At 32.9% G+C, this 19,667-nt stretch overlaps 1 protein-coding gene across 1 annotated transcript; it reads right to left on the bottom strand.

Moving 5' to 3' along the window:
• Positions 1 to 5,941: 5,941 nt before the first annotated feature.
• On the bottom strand, positions 5,942 to 19,105 carry LOC115886939. Its single transcript, XM_030906270.1, has 3 exons — positions 19,001 to 19,105; positions 11,969 to 12,295; positions 5,942 to 6,079 (listed from the first exon to the last, which is right to left on the bottom strand). Exons 1-3 carry the CDS (start codon positions 19,023 to 19,025, stop codon positions 5,997 to 5,999), a joined length of 435 nt encoding a protein of 144 aa, XP_030762130.1. The 5' UTR covers positions 19,026 to 19,105; the 3' UTR covers positions 5,942 to 5,996.
• Positions 19,106 to 19,667: the final 562 nt, after the last annotated feature.

The following is a 19,667-nucleotide window of genomic DNA, read 5'->3' as shown; positions in this document are numbered from 1 at the left end:
GTAGCACTTTACTCCTTTTTTCAAAGCAACAACTGCCGAGGGCTTTCAGCGTTTCCTTCCTGGGCAAAATAATATCGTCTTGATTTCCAGAGATGAAGCAGGAATGACGAGGAAAGCGTAGAGAATAAGTAGAAATGCCGGTGGCCGTTGATGGAAAAGCGTAGGGCTTGTCTGTGTGCGGATATAAAATATATAGTTTACTGGACTTGTGTTAAAGTCTCCGGAAAAACGGAGATATATGTTAGGTTTAATGATATGTAGAAATTATAGCGAGGGTTCTTCTCTTTCTAGAATATGTATATTTTAACAACTTACGGTATTTTTCATCCCTCTGTATCTTCATTATAGATAAAGCAAGCATCTTAATTTGGTGATCAAGAAGACGTACTGGCTATACAGGGTGTCCCAGAAATAAGTGCAAGTATTTTAACTGGTAGTATAGTTCAACCCCAGAAACACGCCTATGACGTTTTTTTTTTCGCGGAAAAAAAAATTGAAAATTCGAAATTTTTTTAAAAAAATTTTGGAAATTTTTTTAGTTTTTTGTTAAAAAACATAATTTCTTGATAATATGGCAACATAGGTATTAGATTAAATTTACAAGAAAGAAAATCCAGAAAAGATCCAGTGGTTCTCAAAATTTTAGCAAAAAATCATTTTTTTTTAATTTTCAAAGTAAAATAACTTCGTTATTTTGGACTTATTTGAAAAACGATAAAGAGAAAATATGTTTCTTTTATCGAGATCTACCACCCCTTAAAATATTTGCACTTATTTCTGGGACACCCTGTATTGTCAATATACACTCACCGGCATGAAAAACGGACACCTTAAAATTTTGATGTACTTTAAGATTAATATATTTTGTTTTAGTGGACCGATTTTATTTTTTTAAACAATTTGTATCTATTATTATTTGACTTTTTAGCATCTCTTTAAATTAAAAATTAAAGTCCTTATCTATCTCGAGGACAAACAAAAGTTATTTTGGCGAAATTTTGAAGCATCCTGTGGAATGGTTTAACCAAGTTAGGAATTTAAAAACTATTTTATCATTAAACTGCATCTTTTCTCGATTGTTTGTTTTTTTGTTCATCTCAATAGTTTCATTTTTGTTAGAGATATTCGCTTTTAAAGAAGACTGTAACAATTTAGAGCAAATTTTGCATAAAAAGCATATCTTTGTGTTTGGTCCTTATCAACATACCTATGAAACAGTTGTTAATGTTTGTGTAATGTCACTGTCATTAAAAAAGCATATTGATATTGTTTGTGGCCAGTTACTCTGGCAGAGACGCTTTTAAGTCCAGTTGTATCGACTATTGTTACCTTAATTGAACATTGTAAAGGGCAATCAATGAAAAGTGGTTTGTGGTATAGGGCAACCCTTTTAGTTTTAATGGTAGCTCTAACTCAGGTAAGGATTTCGACAGACAACATTCAAAAAGTGTTAAAGAAACAAAATAATTGTCCTTTGAATTAGAAGACGGATAACTATAACTGTCATATGAATCTCTAATTTTTCTTGTCGTATATTTATAAGTTGAAAATATTACAAGATGTACCATCTAAATTCTATTATTATCTTCATTAAATGGCTAATTTAGACTTGTTTATATTTTTTAAATTTTAACCAATACAAATTTGTATAAGGTTTATCCAATTTTATCTAAAAAATAATTGCTATTTATGAGATTTATCAAATTCAAATATAACTTTTTTTGTGTTTATAGGTGGCTAAGCATACTATTCTTGATTAGTATTCTTAATCTACAAAGGTAAGCACAAAATAAATTTTGTAATTTTTTCATTTTTTTTATTAAAATGCACAATTGGGTTCTGTTCCCTATAAAAGTCGCAGAACAAAATTGTAAAAAATGTCATCACACTGTGATCGATGTGATATTTTCAATGCACTTCAGTTGTCGCGTGAAAAACAAATTTTGCTAGTGAGAGGGGTATTTGTGCGAGTACAGTTTCCTGTTTTATCTGGTTAAAACGTGTTTAAAAATTAGTGAATTCTTTGTTTTGGACCTGATAATACTGATAATCGTAAATCGTAAAATGGATATTTTCTGAAATACGTATTAAAAAGTTTTTAAAACAAATAAAAAAAAATATTTCTATTTTAATATTACCATTATTTCAATATATTTAATAATAAATAGCAAATCTATGTCATAAATACAATATGATCCAAAAAATAACTGTTATAGTCACAGTCACAGAAGAAGTTCTTTTGTTGTTACAGTCCTTTGTATTTCGTTATCATTAGACCTGTAAGAATCAAATGGTATCACCATGTCTCAAACGCATCGGTCCTCGAAAAAGCTAGCTACAAGAGCGCTGAAGTCATGATTACTAAATCTCTATTGGTCAGCATGTAGAATGTGAAAATCCGCTCACCGAAAGATTTCCTTTTACAAAAAAAACTTAAGTAGTAGACGGTAAGAGGAATGTAGAATGTTTCAGGGAGGGGAGTTAATCACCGCGACCTTTACAGATCTATTGTGTGTTCCTTCGAGTTATAACGAGTTATAACTCATCACACGTCCTTCAAGACTTTAAATAAAAAGCCAGCAGTGGACTCTGTGTCATGTAGAATTCTACATATCGTCAGAATTCTATAGGATCGGCACTCCGTGCAGCAACGATATCGATAAGATGCGATTATTTTGGTCGCTTGATTTCTACATTTCAATTGGTATCGAATTCTACGTAGCGCACGCGTATTGAGAATATATTTGACATTTTTAAGGCTACATTGTTACCATTTCATCCCAGAGGAATTTGCTAATCAACATTCTCATTGTTGTTTATGTTTTTGAGTTGTTGACAACCTTATTTTGTGTGATAAAGTTATTTAAATATGTTGCCACCAATATAATAAATATCATGGCAGCAGGAGAAGAGGAAAGGCTAAGAGATTATAATTTGTTTCTGTAAATTCAAATAAACAATATTTTGTTTAAAAAAAATATATATACATGGTAATAATTATGAAATAAACACACAATAAACATGAACGGTCTTCAAATATTTCAACTGTCGCCGATTGAGCTCGCCTGAATAGCACCTTTCTGAATGAGTGCTTTTGTACTCTAACTTTCTTTTTACACTGGGTATTAGTGAGGTACTGGTGGATGCTGCATTAATCTCAACATTTAATGGTGTACTGGGAGTTCGTGTGGCACTGGTGGATGGTGCATTAGTCTCCATATTTTTGAGAATTCTGAACCTATTAAAGTACTATATTAATTTTTAATTAACAAACCAATTAAAGAACATGATAATGTAAATGCTCTCTTTTAGACTTTTTTTCAATCCAACATAAAGTAGCACTTACTTTTCCAAATTCTAACTCGGGCACTATCTCGTCACCATAAATTGTCTTATTCCCCATAATTTTTGCAAAGTCTTTAAATGTTGTTAATGGAGGAACCTGAGGGGGGCCACCACCAGTGGCAATAATGTAACTGGAACGAAGTATACTGCAGTTAAGGGCAAGAATCCTTATATAATTCCATTTATTAGTAGTAAAAAAATATAGGTTGTGTGTGGAACATTTATAGTAGTTTAGTTTCTAACAATACAGAATACTTCACACCTACTTTAAAAGACCTGTTAAAAGTAACGATTGTCACGATTTTTGCCACCTCAATAAACCACATCGCATTAATTCACTCTATTGAATAAAATTTACGGCGTTTTTAACAATTTTTCAGCTATATTTAAGCCGGCCCTGGTGTCTCGACTCGTAAATCCAATCCCAACGCCATCTTAATTTTATTAGACCGACAAATTTACCTTAATTTACTGTACCTAGGAGGAGAAAACTTGAGGCTGCCATTCTATTGGTCGAAGAGGAACACAAGAGTGGGTTAATAATTTTATCGTCTGTATAATTTCTGTTACTTCACTTGAAATGTGACAGACCGTAAGACTTTTCTTGAGTAATATGGATATTGTATAGAGATCAGCAAGAATTCTTTTATTTAAATTTACTTACAAATTTTATTTAAAAAATATAGGTATTTTTATTGCATGAGCATTTTATTTGTCAGTTTTAATTTATTTTAATAATACAAATTAAAGCTAAATTCAGAACCTCGCAATAAGTGAATGAGTTAATGGTTTCAATTTTCAATTAGCGTAGACGGTTGTTCCTCGAATATCAATGTAAGCATCTACAATGTCAAAATTAGTGGTGGAAATTTTCACTAGTGGAAAAAGTTTTAACTTTTCCACTAATTATACTTCAAAGTTGGTGAGGAAAGTAATTTTGACCTTTAATTGTCATCCGTCAAGAGAAATTGTGGTTAGAAATCAAAAGTTGATTGTTTTATAGGCTAAATATTAGGCTTTCTATGGATTGCCAACTGACAACCGCAGGCTGTTGTTAGGATATTCTGTTAATTTATTTTTCATTTTGGAACCAATTTGCTATTTTTACTTCAAGTTTAAATTGTTCCACCTATAATAGCAAAACGTTTCACAATACAATTCTACCTGTCAATTAAAATGACAAACCATAACCACTGTTGGGCATCCCTTCTGTTGGACAAACCACATTTAATATTCTCTATAATTTCTGTATGTCGTCTATCATTTTATCAAGTTGTATAAATTTTATAAATGCTTGGTTTAACATTTTACATTTTTCTTTCTCAAGTATACATATACAATTTGTAAAACTCCCTTTAAAGTAAAAAGACAAGGCCCCTATTTAAAACGAAGGTTTTGCATTACTTAAGCTTTATTCAGAACTCCTTGCAATTAGTTGAATGAATTAGTGGTTTCAAATACACTTATACTTTTTAGTTTACGGTCATTCACAATGTTTAAAACACAATTAAAATTAATAGAAGATCCTAGCAATAGCTTGCTAATCCCTTTGAATAAGAAGACTAAGGAAGCAGCATAATGCTATCCATGTATTCATGCATGGTGGACGAAAAAAGGACTCTAGGGTGGGGATCCCAAACAGAACTGACAGTTCTGTTTGACAATTCATTTGACACATTTTAATTTGATTTGAAATTTTGTGGATTTGTCAAGTCTTTACGGAGCTTATTTCATGTTATTTATTATTTATTCTACTACTGATAGTTTGTATAAAGGCAGTAAATCTAGATGGAAATTGTGGCAGAACTTAAAATAACAGTGACACTATCAAAATTTACCGAAAAGACTCTAAAAATAGTTGGTTGTGTAGAGTGCGGTAGATCTCTACAAAAATCATATGAAATAATGGAACAACTTTTCGCTAGTAAGGGACTATGTAATATACATACGTGTAGTTAACCGATCATTTATGAAATTCAATTTAAATTAACTAATTATATATTTTTTTTCAGAATTTTTGCTTTTATTTACTACTTGTCAAAGACTAGATGTCAAGAATTTAGATACGTCAATTTGACTTTACCTGCTTCAGTAGCGTATCGGATGTTTGTGTTAATAAATAATTATTAAAACATCTATTTTTATTATAATAATATATTTTTATAACAATTTTAATAGCTACCAATATTTATTCAAGTGGTTCTGAATGAAGCTTTACTTAATTTAATTGAAATTTCTGTTTTCCTGAAACTCTGTTTTCTACCCAGAAAAAAAATTTCTACTATAAGATAAACTATAGTGAAATGAAATTTAAAATACAATTTTCCAAAAATACTTAGTTTTCATACATTGTAGGTCACGTAGTAACTTAAGAAAGACGTTTTAATGGTCACCGCCAAATATAATTCGAGTAGAAAGAAGTGTTGGCAATGTTCCTGTCAAAATAACATATACTAACATCTGTTATTCGTAAATAAATTGTGCACATATTTCGAACGTCTTTAGTACAAATGAAAGAAGTTATACATTTTATCTTAATTTTTATTTAATATGTTTCAAATTATTATTATTTTGAAACTACTTCCATACCGTTTAATATACCACTAGGTTTCAAACTATCTTATTTCTTCTCAAAAAGATTAACTCCTAATTTAGTAGTCAAACTTGTGAAGATATTCTTCCTTTTCGTGTTTGCGTATGGCCTTCCACTTCTCTTTATTTCCTTTTGATTTAGCTGAAAAACATATAATTATATGTACTAAGTAAAAAAAACAAAACCGTTCCAGACAGACATTTCATTGATTTTACTGAATAAATTTGAATCTTTGGTTCAATATACAGGGTTATTCACCACATACGACACGGAGTATTGTAGCTAAACGATTAGTTTTTACAAAATGTAAGTTTGGACTCATTGAAGAGATCTCTGGAGCTTCAATTTGAAAATATTTTTTTTTATTTTTTAAAATGTCTTAAAATATATCATATCCTTAATACAAATACAAAATATAGAAAATTGTATTTTTAAATGGAGACACCCTGTATATTTTTTATTTTTTAGATTAAAAAAAAAAAAAAAAAAATTTGATTAAGGTTTATCACCTTAAGAAAGCCTAAGCGTTTTTGAAATATATTCAATTTTGTGAAATTGTAGAAAAAGTTTTAAGGCTTTGTTTCTCCATGGGTAAGAAAGTATTTATCGCTAAATATTTACACAAGTTTATTTTATTGATCAGATATTGTGCTGCTATAATAAAAAATAATAACACAATTTTTTTTTTTAAAATTTATATTAAAAATTACTAGCTTTAAAGGGCAATAACTTGTTTAATTTAAATGGAACACCCTGTATGTTTACGAATCAGATGCATAATTTAATTGTCTATCAAATTGTATTATGCTGTTTTTGAAAACTCGAAGATAGGTCTTCAAGTTTTCATAGAAAATTTTATTTCTTATAATTTGGACCTCATTTACCCATGGAATACTGACATTTTAGATTATTTTTAAAAGATGCTTTAACAAATTTTCAAAAGAACACTAATTACAAATATTGTCGATATAATTTCCTTATTTCATTAAAAATAAATTTCAATAAAATGGGGCTCAGAGAGCAGAAGAGGCTATGAAAATTTTGTTTAAGCATCTTCTGTTTGAAAAAAATGAATGACAGGTTTGTGCATCGTTCTATCTTCACTAATATCGGAAATTCTCTATGATTTCAAACAAAATCGGATACCATGGAGTACTCGGTTTCAGGGCAGGTTTAAGTGAGATTTAAACCAAGTTCAAAATTTTAATAAGTTATTCAATGACTTCTAATCACAGACTTAGTTCAAAATTGGAATTATTGATGATAGAAATTTCAAAGACAGAGACATTCTTTTTCATAACTTATTAAAAAGTAAAAAAAAAAAAAAAAAAAATTATAAAGAAAAATATACCTATAGTAATCGCAAAAACAGTTTCCAGTGCACGTGATCAACTTTGGGCGACAAGCGATGGCGACAGCGCTGCCATATTATTGATTATTGTGATGGATTTATGGAATAAATCTTAATGTAAATTTGGGAAACAATATATTTATGTAATTTTAAATATTTTAACGTTTTATTTTAATTGAATAATTAAATTATAAATGAATTTTAATTTAAATTCTAATTAACTAATTTATTGGTGTACAACTTACAACACCACAAGTAGTAATAACAACAAGTAAGAGGGTGCCATTAATTACTGCACAAACTAGTAATCACAGAATTTCTTAGAAATAACGTGGGGCCTTTGAAAGTGGTATAATGTGTTTACCAATCAAACTTACTTCCTCGGCTGCAGAGAATAAAGGACCTTCTATCTTCTATTCTACCGTTCTCGTTCAAAATCAGAGAAGCTACAAGCTCTTTTCTTCAACTGTTTAAATGCTTCAGCATATTTTCAACACACAATTTCAAGAGATGCAATGCAAAAACTCGAAAATTTAGTTCTTAAAGGAACTATTTGTGCTTAAAGGGTACAATTAAAAGAGATTCAACAACACACGATATTATACAAAATAATGGCTGACATTAGGTAATTATTGTCAAATAATAAACGACAATGTTGCTGAATACGGCGCAATGCTTGATAACATGGCTATAATGGAAATTCGATTTAAAACTGAATTTTTGCAGCGTTAATCTAAATAAAATATCTATTTACAATCATTTTCTCTATAAAAGTGGAATGAAGAACTGCTATATATTGTTGCGGACCAGTGTGGACTCGACCCTATTCGCTATATGGCCCGCCTTCGGATGACCTTAACATCCATGAGACCAGGACGACTGCTCTACATCCACGATCCGATGGGATGGTTGAACGCATAAACAGAACTATCAACCGTTATCTGGCCAAAGTGGTCTCTGACCACCAAAGAGGCTGGGACAAATTTCTTCGCCTGTTCCTGTTGGCCTACCGTTCATCCGTCCAAGAGTCTACAGGGCAAACTCCAACCAGCATCGTTATGGGACGGGAAGTGCGCCTACCGTGTGATCTGAAATTTGGTTGCCGACAGGGAGAAGAAGTCGCCGGAGAAGATTATGTTCACACACTACGTCAAAGGAAGGACGACATCCATTAGCGATTCCGCCTAAATATTCAAAGTGCTATTGACCGAATGAAGGAGCATTACGACATTCAAGCTGAGCTTGGAGGATACCAACCAGGGGAGTTGGTGTGGCTATATAACCCGCAGAGACGTCATGGGTTATCTCCGAAGCTACATCCTCGTGGGAAGGGCCATGCGAAGTCATGGATACAGGATTAATGACTCATTATACCGTATCAAGAAAATTGCAGAAGGAAAACAGAGGGTAGTCCATTTCAACCGTTTGAGCCGTTACCAAGGCGAAATAGAAGTTCGTGCTGGGACCGTGAGGACCTGCAGCTTTGATCCCCCTGATTCGGAGAAGTCCTTTGACGATTTCATGGCCGATGTACAACAGCAGTGAAAAAATGCGTCGCTATGGTGTACTACAAATGAAAGATCAAAGAGATCCTTGTTTGCTGATACAACCCAAAGCTGAGATCAGAAGAGAAAACTGTAGACTGTTATTTCTACCAGACTTCGAAATGTACCAGGGGCCAGCCTTGCAAAAATAACCTTTCATTCACCGTGTACATCTAGGGACGAGCATGTACCTAAGAAGGGGGCTGTGTTGCGGGCCGGTGTGGACTCGTCCTAACCTAACTATATGGCTTCCGCCTTCGGATGACCTTAACATCGCATTAAGAATAGACACCGTAACGATATCCATTCTGAAGAATTCGAGAAGAATCCGAGTCCCACCGAATGGAGTTAGTACATACGAGAACATTTTCGAAAACCTTCTCTATCCACCTAACGATCTATGGACTATTTTTCTAGTAAATCTTTAACTGTGAGTATAAAAGCCGGCGGCTGTGGCCTAGAGAGGGTCTATGTTATGAAAGTGACTACAAGGTGGCAGGGTTGACGGCGCCTAAAATTTAAAATAAATTTTTTTTTGTTTTTTGTTTGTTTAATGTTTGTAAATAGTTTTATAAGTCTTTATCGTTATTCGTTTTGTTGTTTTTGGTTATGTAGGTGTTAAATATTAATATGTTAAATAAATTGTGGACTTTCTATCTCACGCAGCGTTTTAACGCGAGCGAAAATACGGTAACAATAATTTTGAATATTAATAGGTACAAATATCATTACTATTTTTGTCTCCAATTTTATTAGTTAGGTCATAGGCCTTTTAGTGTCAATTAAGCGACAGTGCTTGATGAATCTGCATCGGTGAAAATTGTTTTGGCGATTAGAATTTCAGCTGTGAATCTGCGAGTTGTTACGAAACTATGTTTATTATGCAAGTCGGGCCTTATAATTACACTGCACCGGGCAAAAAACCGGCCCTTAAAAACTAGTCCCAATTTCAAAGTTTTTTTTTTTTTTTTTTTTTTTTTTTTTTTTTTTTTTTTTTTTTTTTTAATTTGTTTTTAAATTGTAGAATTAATTTCTTCTTTGACGGATGCTACGCTCAGAAGTTTTTATTTCCGATTTACTTTTGAGCATATAGTCATGGGCACAGACAAGTAAAGACGAAGTTTTGTTTGCCGCGCATACTGTTGTAACTACCCTGTATAGGGTGCAGTCAGCCGTTAGTAGCTAATGCTGCCTTAAATCTAAGAAACACAGCTTCGTATCCTGCATCGTTTTGTGAAGCATTTTATTTTAATGTTAATCATGGACATTATCTGCGTTGTTTGTATTGGAGGTACGCTGCTTTAAAACAAAAGCCTCTAAAAAAGCTTTAGTCCATTGGTCAATATCTCGGAATTGCACAATGTAAATCGCAAACGTGAAGAACGTGCTCGAACGATATCTTGAAAAGTAGTTCCCTGTGTCAGATCCGTCGGTTGCAGACAAGCTTTTTCTTTTAGTCGTTCGACGGATTGTGTCTTTCACTGACTTGAGTTCTATGCACGGCTTGTAGCAGATTTTGATTCTGAAACGCTGTAAATTCTACTATTTCGTAAAGTATTCAGGACAATAGAGCGGTCGTGCAATCTGCATATTGTCTTTGTTTCTCTTCCATACACATATAGTACATTACTGGCCATTACTTCGCTGACGAGTGTATTTGACCGCATGCACGAAGCTGGTGCACGGCCAGGCGTTTTCTTGCATGGAGCCCTGTCTAATGAGTGGAAAAGCGCCGATATTGCGTGATGTTATCTGTCTACGCACTCCGGACATTCAAAGAATCTCATTGCTCTGTCGCCTCTTCACTTTTTGGTTGTCGCTGTGTACTGAGTTGACAGATTGTCTTCCTTCCGTGTCTATTGTGAAGCCGCTTTTTCCCACTCATTCTGCTTGTGTAATGGCCCTTTAATGTTTTGGTGGAAATATCAATTGTAGCTTTGAGGTTGTCCACTCCGGCCTCGTCTCTTTCCCGTCTACAAGCGTTCAGCACCGTAAAGCAGTCAGATTTTGGTATGCGGTTTTTCTTGCATTCTGCACGCCATCTTAAAGCGGGACTTTGTAAATCATGACTTCAATATCTCTCGCAGTTAGTTTTTACAAGGATCGATACGTTTGAAACACGATGGAAACATTTGATTCTTAAAAGCTGTCTAAGATGTCTCGTGTTGCATTACTGTTTAATTGCGTTCATGTGTCGCGGTACGAGGCACCTCAGGTTTTTCGCCTTCATATATACAGTGGTGGAATTATTTATTGGCTTTCGGTATCAATCTGCAAGTTTCGTTTTTTGTGCTCAAGTCTGATCTTGTAGAAAAATTCCTCTGTGTCGTTTAATTTGCTCCAGAACTTCTTGAAGCGCTGCTAATGCTGTGCTGAATACGGAGTCAATACTGAGCTTTTCCGAAATCAAACTACCGAGGTAATTGAATCGTTTTCTTCCACAACCTCAAGAAGTGAAATTTCCCGTTTCCATATACCGATTCCAGGCATCTTGGACTGTTGTTCGAGGTATACCCAGGGTCTCCGACAAAATGTTGACGTCGGCCTTCCTCAATTAAAGCTACAATACGAGCAACATCCGTCACAGATAATGACATTTTTTAATTAGACAACCGTTGTTGTCATATTGCAAATACTCATTGCGCGTTATTCGCCTACGCGCCTTTGATTATTTACTACATAAACGATTTGTCTGGCCTGCGAAGTCTATATTTTCCAAGACGTTCGTTTTATAAAGTAGCGTATCTCCAATATAAACAGAGATAATGTCGTGATTAAAAAAACAAAATGATCACAAAAGATGAGGCTACAATGTGATTTGATTTAGCAATATCTACTACTACACCCTACAGACTGCTGCACTCTACAGGGTGTTGCAAAGTTCGGGCAAAAAACATCGTCTTATCGTTGTGCTCTGTATAATATGCTCAAAATAAATTCGAAATAAAAATTTCTGACGTAGCATACGTTAAGAAGAAATTAATTTACAATTTAAAAAAAATCAACAAAATCTAATAAGTGGTTTGCGAGAAATCCAACTTTGAAATTGTGACTAGATTTTAGTGGCCTTTTTTGCAGGTGAGTTTATTTAAAAAAAAAATAATAAATTCTTTCTTTAATAATGCTTCAACTTACACAATTTCGACATGAAGATAAACAGCGGCAGGGCAGCCAGCACCCCCACCGGGTAATACCGGAATATCCACTGATTCTTAAAATAGTACTTGTAGGGAAACTGTGCCAGTTTGGCACTGTACGTGTAGGGAAATTTCATCGGCCTGGATACCTCCGGCGCGCCTGGCTTCGATCCAGCCGGCTGCTTTAGCGCTTCGACTATCTGATCCAGAAAAGCTCTCAAATCTTTCAGGTTCAAGTTTACCGGCAGCTTCAGATTCATGTTCGACGGAATTTTCGATTTCGCTTCTTTGCGCAGCTTGGTCAGGATGTCTCCCGGCTTCATTCCTGGAAATATGTGGGGATTAAAGGTTTGCTGAAAGTTCGAATTTCACGGAAAAACGAGTAGTGTTATACACAACTTCAGATTCAGAGCTTTTTGTTTAACAGTAATTTCAATGGGTGGAGTGTTTCTTAGACTGTTTAAAAGAAATCGACTATTTTTTTTTATTTGAAATTATATCGAAAATGTTGGAAATAACGAAAAAAAAACTGTGAAAATTTGAGGTCTATCGAGATATTTTCTTTTTTCAGATTGTGCAAAATTTCGACTTTGGCTCGAGTTCTAAAACACCCTATACATAATTAAGAAATAAAAAACCGCCGCAGAAGAGCGCCATCCACCCATTATCCAGACATGCATAATTAGTTTCAGTCAATGGAAGTAGTTAGAAAATTTTGAAAAAAAGTGTTAAAAAGCAAGATTTCAAAATCTTTTTGGAGCCAAAATTGAACTTGAAATAATTTGATTTCGATATCTTCTACAATTATTATTAAGATTATTTATTTCAGACGGGTCTAATTAAAAATTTTATTTTTGGTATACAAAGTGTCATAAAGTCATATACAGGGTCATACACAAATAAAAAACGACTTTTAAATTTTCGGATTTTTTTAAATACATAATAATATGGCTGTACTTAAACTGCCGTTAAACGGTAGCTTACTAAAATGCCGTTAATAGATATGACGTCGTTGATGTGACGCACTTGACGGCTTTATGAAATATAGGAATTTTATAAGGACTAACCAACGCTATCCACCCCACCAAATAACCAACTTAACCAACGCAACTTACCTCGACACTGATAAAAAAATATAAAAACAAATATAAATTAGTAAAAACCAACCAACCCCACCAAATAACCAACTAACCAATTATGCCGAATATGGATATGAATTAACACCCTCCAAATAACCACGCTAACCAACCCGCCAAATAACTAAACCAATCCAACCAAAAAGAGTGAAACCAATGCAATAAGATTATTATTATACTATTAGCAAAAAAAATAGGCTGTACTTAAACTGCCGTTAAACGGTGGCTTATTAAAATGCCGTTAAAAGATATGACGTCGTTGATGTGACGCACTTGACGGGCTTTATGAAATATAGGGAATTTATAAGGACGCAACGCTATCAACCCCACCAAATAACCAACTTAACCAACGCAACTAACCTCGACACTGATAAAAAATATATAAAAAACAAATATAAATTAGTAAAACCAACCAACCCCACCAAATAATCAACTAACCAATGAATTAACACCCTCCAAATAACCACGCTAACCAACCCGCCAAATAACTAAACCAATCCAACCAAAAAGAGTGAAACCAATGCAAAAAGATCACGCTATAAGAAAAAAAAAATATAAAAATGTTTTGATCGGCGTGAGATTTGAACCACGGACATTCGCTCACGAAGCGATAGCCTCAGCCCCGGAGCCACAGGTGCTCTTGCAAAATGCTTATAGACAGGCATTACTTTCCGCCGACATGAACGACGTCACAATATCTATTAACGGCATTTTAGTAGGCTACCGTTTAACGGCTGTTTAAGTACATCGTAATAATATTTAAAGAGAATAAAAATGCTCTTTATAATTATAAAAGCCTCTTTAAAAGTTTAAGTAAAAAATGTCTAATAAGTCAAAAATAACAAAATCGATTTTTTTGAAAGGATATACAATATACAGGGCGAGTCCAAAATAAGTGCAAATTTTTTTTTCGGTAGTAATACTATTTTTCGCTATTTTTTTTGAAAAATTAGAATTTTTTGCCCCGGTGCGCGGTGGCGTAGAGGTACAGGCTCTCGTCTACCAATCTCAAGGTAGTGGGTTCGAATCCTACACCCGGCATTTCATCAGCCGACTATTTTTATAAAATAAAAATAGTTAGGGTACCTAGGTCGACTCAGCCTTAAGTGAGTACTTGGGATTCACAATCCTGAGGTAATAATAGGCGGTTGAAGCGTAGTGCTAGCCACATTACCTTCCTTGTATACCGAACGGCTCTAGCATGGCAAACTGTACCTTGCTATCCCAAGGCGTCAAACGATATATACGGGAGCTATTATTCTTATTAGAATTGTTTCGCACCAGGCCTGGATTAAGGGGGGGGCTATGGGGGCTATAGCCCCAGGCCCCGTCATTGAGAAGGGCCCCCAAATTAGGAGAATTTAAAATCGAGATTCATAGAGTTAACTCGAGATTAGTTAAATGAAAATGTACATATATTACGAAAAATACCGATTTGTAACAAAAACCGATTTTTCGTCACATATTGTTATAAATCTTCAATTTATTATAAAAGTAACTAAAACTGTATTTTAAAAACAATAAAAAAATAAAATCCAGCCTGGAACACCTGCAACAGTGCAACAGAAATATATTTAGTCTTATTAAATATATTGCAACAGCCAACTTGTTATTCTCATAATGTCAAAAACAGACTCTTTTTCTTTTCTTTTTTGGGCGGCAAAACACTTTCCCAAAAAAATATCAAGATTGCTGCATAGACAATGGCTTGTTCTTTTTAAATGTTTCTGGATGGATGGATTACCGAAAGCCGAAAGCGCTAGGGGATTACTCAGATTAGATTCCTCTTTTTTATGCTATTTGATTAGGTATTTTTGCATAGCGCATCTATGAAATAAGTGATTGCCAATAATAGATTTAAGAAAACAAGAACAATGATACGTTTTTGAATTGTGTAGTGTATACCAGTATTTTAAAAAATGTCATGTAGAAAATATCTTAGTGGATCTGCTAAACATAAGGTAGGAATCAGTTTTAGCCTTATTACGCATTTACTGGATATGATCATTTATATAATAACTTTGGTATTAACAATTTAATTTACAATAACTTTCTTAAGTTTCTTCTTTTAAAAATAAGCGCATTAATATATAATAGGTACATACTTTCTCTGGGCCGCTTACAAAAGATAAAAAGACAAACGAATTGAAAAACTAAAAAGTCTCTCGTCATAAAGGCCATAAAATACTATTCCTTTTTTAAAAATAAACTTTATGAAAAATGAAAAAGAATTCCCGTATGCTCATAAAATATAAAAAATTCGAGAACTACTCCAATTTTGAAAATTGCTAAACAATACTCGTATTAATGAGAGATATTGATGTTTTAAGAGTTTTAAGCCTTATTTTAAGCAACATTTTTCAATAATATACAGTGTGTTCCGAAACTATTATGCCAAAATGTAAGGATTGGTAGATCTCGCCAAAATATTTTGAAATGGGTTACTAATGGTCGGAAGAGCGTCGTTTTCAAAATAGAAGGTGTTAAATTTTTAAGAAAAATCTGTACAGGGTGGTCCACCGAAAACTTTCCACCCCGGGTTTCTTGCTTGTAAATAAATAATTCGAAAAATGCTCGGACACGTCGATTTTGTTTTTCAGGGAGAATTATTTTTTTGGTATTTCCACCCACTTTGCTTGCACCCCTTTGACGGAGTAGCTATCACCCTTAAAATTTTAAATGGAATAGGGGGTCGAGTGATACCTTGTTGTAAAGGTCTTTTGAGTCTTTTTATATCTATAGAGTTTGAAGTCTCTATTGGAATTCGCGTTGAATGGTACGCCACTACTTTTTAAATAAAATTAATATTATTTTTGAAATCACCATTCAATTTACAACATATTTTATTTCTTGACTTTTTTTGTCCGACGCACCGTTTTCGCGTAAAAAAATAAAAACCATTTTCATGCATGACCAAATCGCTAAAATGTTATCATAAATTTTAATGGCAAAATTTGTAAAACGGCAAATTTAAGTTTAAAAAGATTTTTTATTTTCCAAAAACTTCTTTCTATGAACATAGTACGAACTAAAATGCCCAAAAACCTAAATTGTCGTTTTTCAAGTTTTACCATTAAAAATTTACATTACCATTTTAGCGATTTGGCCATGTATGAAAAGCCGAAAATGGTTTTTATTTTTTTAAGCGAAAACGGTGCAATAATATTCAATTCAATAATATTTTGTTTAAGTACCGTAGGGTGGTATACAGTGGTGTAATAGATATTAAAAAAGATCGATTTTTTTTCTTAAAAGTTTAACACCCTGTATTTTGAAAACGACGCATTTCCGACCATCAGTTTTGGCGAGATCTACCTACCTTTAGATTTTGATACAATAGTTTCGGAACACCCTGTATTTTTAAATCTACGAAAACTTAGGGATATTTTAAATTAATTTCAGATTCAAGAAGAAAAACTAAAGAAAACTTTAAAATTGACTAAAGTAACAGACTTTTTTAGTATTTGCGAAACCCCTTTAACGTCAAATTCTGAGTTGAATAAAAATCAAGATCATGAACAACTGCCTTCCTGTTCAACTTTAAGCAATATTAGTTTAAGTGAAAATAACAGCAATGAGGAAAAAATAATCCGACCTGGGGGCCCCAAGGGTAGCCTATAGCCCCGGGCCCCCTAGAACCTTAATCCGGCACTGTTTCGCACAGCTGTCAGAAATAAAGAATAGCTGTCAGAATACAGTTTAAAACAGTCCGACGCATGCGCATGATGTTTAAAGCGTTTGCAGAAGAAAAATTTGCAGTTTCCAACTGATTTCTAATCGTTAGAACAAATGATGGCGTACTAGTTTAATGTACTAGATAATTAATATAAAAGTATCTCTATAAAAGTTTTTAATATTTTGTATATACAGGCCGTAAGTTATTTGCATTAAACTGATTTTTGTTAATAGGTATTGTAAATTTATTGTTTAAAATTATATTGTGTGAATTAAAGATTTCTAACCTGATAGGTACCTAACTTACGATCTGTCCAAAATATCAAAAACTTTTATAGAGATCACTTATAGAGAATGAAAAGCTCTCTGAAATGTCACATGAAATTTTCCCATAAAGTTGAGTTACATAAAAAAAATTGAAAACATGTTAAAATTTATCAATCCATATTTAATCTCAAATAACTTTGGAACCAATTAATATATCAAAAAATTATACAAGAACTTTGTGTAGAGCGTTCAGTTCTCTACAAGAATATGTTTCGACCTAACTACATAAAAAGTACGAATACTTGTTTGAGTTAAAAAATTCCGGTAAAGGTAATTATTGGGAAAACTGGAAATCGTCCGATTTTCACCAAAATTGGTATACACACTATTTTGAGGTCGTAGATTACGAATCTGAAAAACGGAAAATTATTTCAACATTGAATTTTTCTTTATTTCGGCCCTATAAGGTAATAACTTCACTATATTTTCATTATATTATAGTTTATCTAAAAGCCACACTTGATTGGGGATAGAAAAATGTCCAAAATTTTACTGAAAAACATTTTTCTTAACAAAATAACAAAGAAAATTGAGACCAGATGGAAGTTTGACATTTGATATATCCTTCTTTCTCTCTCCTATGTAATGAGAGAGACAAATATATTCTAGACCTAATCTAGAAATTTGAAAATTTACAATGTTGCCATATCTTCTATTTTTTCGGGTGATTAGGAATTTTAAATAAATGACCTATTATGAGATCGACAATAATTAAATATACCTACCTATATCCACAAAATTACGCGGTAGAGTTTTGATTGCACTGGTTTCAACTTTTATGCGGAGGGGTTAATCTTTTCTTCGTTTTTTGTTATATGTACTTATAACCACGAAGTTGCACGAAAGAGTTTTGATTGCATTGGTTACAATTTCCATGCGGAGGGTTGTTAATCTTTTGTTGTTATATTATATCAAAAAAAGATTTTGATATAATATTAATAACCGCCTTTCGTAATCCCAGAATGAGCGAAAAAAACACGCTAAATTAAGTTTAGCATTGGCAACGTTGCTTTAAATGCCATAAACACAACCCAACGTTTTCAGACTGTTTACAAATTTATCTTAGCAAATTTTCCTCTATTATGCATAGAATTGATTAAAAAAGTAACAGAAAATAGCAATGACATCATTGTTTATTGAATACCTGTGCTTAGAATGAATGTGCTTAGAAAACCTTAAATATATGAGAAATTAAGAAAAATTCGATGTTGAAATAATTTTCCGCTTTTCTGAAAAACGGTTAGAGACCGCCAAGAAAAAAAATTGGTAATCTACGACTTCAAATGTAGGTGTATACCAATTTTGGTGAAAATCTGACGATTTCCAGTTTTCCCAATAATTACCAAAATTTCTATATAAATCAAATGGGAAATGGCTCAAACTTTCACAGTTACTATGATCTAATGATATTTTCTCGAAGAAAATCTCGACCAAAATCTCAAATATTTTTCTATAGTTCTAGATCTCGTTCTAGATATATCAAGTTAATTTTTCGTGAATTTCATGTGCATCTAGTTTTTCTACAGTATTTTAAAGCACAAATTGCATATTCTTATTGATTAATAAATGGATAAAATAAATGATTAAGTAGGTATATTGAACAATGAAATTTCCAATTAAGTAATTATTTCTAAAATAGCGCTCGTCAGATATACTACCTACTATATATTTGGTACTCGAAAGAATACGTAATAAAACATCTAGGCGAGAATGTTGCATCTTTAGAACAATCAATAAATATCAAATATAGAACATTATTTTAGTTAAAACATTCTTCTACTTAACAACAACCATTTATAAATCAGTTCCATCCAGCCATTTCATAACTTATATGTATTTAAACCGAAATAATTATTACAAACTAGCAATATATTAATACGAATGGTATTTACCTTTATCTGTGTACCACAATCGCATGTTTACAATAAAAATACCGTAACTCAAAAAGAATTCACGTGTAAAAACTGACAGGACAGATTATATTTTAATGACATAAAGCATTGTTACCTGTCAAAGATGTTTTAAGGTGCGTATTCATTATCCGAACGAACGAACGAACGAACGAATGAAAGTATTTAGACGGGGACCGAACGCATGCGGCCGTTCGTTCGTTCGTTCGCTCGGCCATCCGTTTCGAGTCGGTACATCAAAGGCGTTCGGTATCGTACGGTCCCCGTCCATACCACTAGCGAACATTCGTTCGTTCGTTCGTGCGGATAATGAATACGCACCTTTAGAGGTAAATATGTTATTCAAGAGGTTAAGTTGACCCTCAAAACGACTCACTCTTCGGGTGTCTTCGTCAGCGCGCCAAAATTTAAAAAATGATTATCCTTTAAATAGATTTTAACGTGTTTTGGTGTAGTTATTAATAAATTAATTAATTACGGTGTTATTAATAATAAAATATTAATAACACCATATAAATAAATTATCGATTTATAAACATTATTGCTCTTTTTACATATTATTTTAAGACAATGAAGCACAATAATAAACAATACTGAAAAATAAAGGAACAGTACTAAATGAACAGAGTGATGTCAGAAAAATAATAAA

The sequence above is a fragment of the Sitophilus oryzae genome, unplaced genomic scaffold (assembly GCF_002938485.1).
Source record: "Sitophilus oryzae breed Bouriz unplaced genomic scaffold, Soryzae_2.0 scaffold_536_pilon_pilon, whole genome shotgun sequence".
NCBI lineage: Eukaryota > Metazoa > Arthropoda > Insecta > Coleoptera > Curculionidae > Sitophilus > Sitophilus oryzae.
This window is presented reverse-complemented; position numbering and strand designations above follow the sequence as displayed.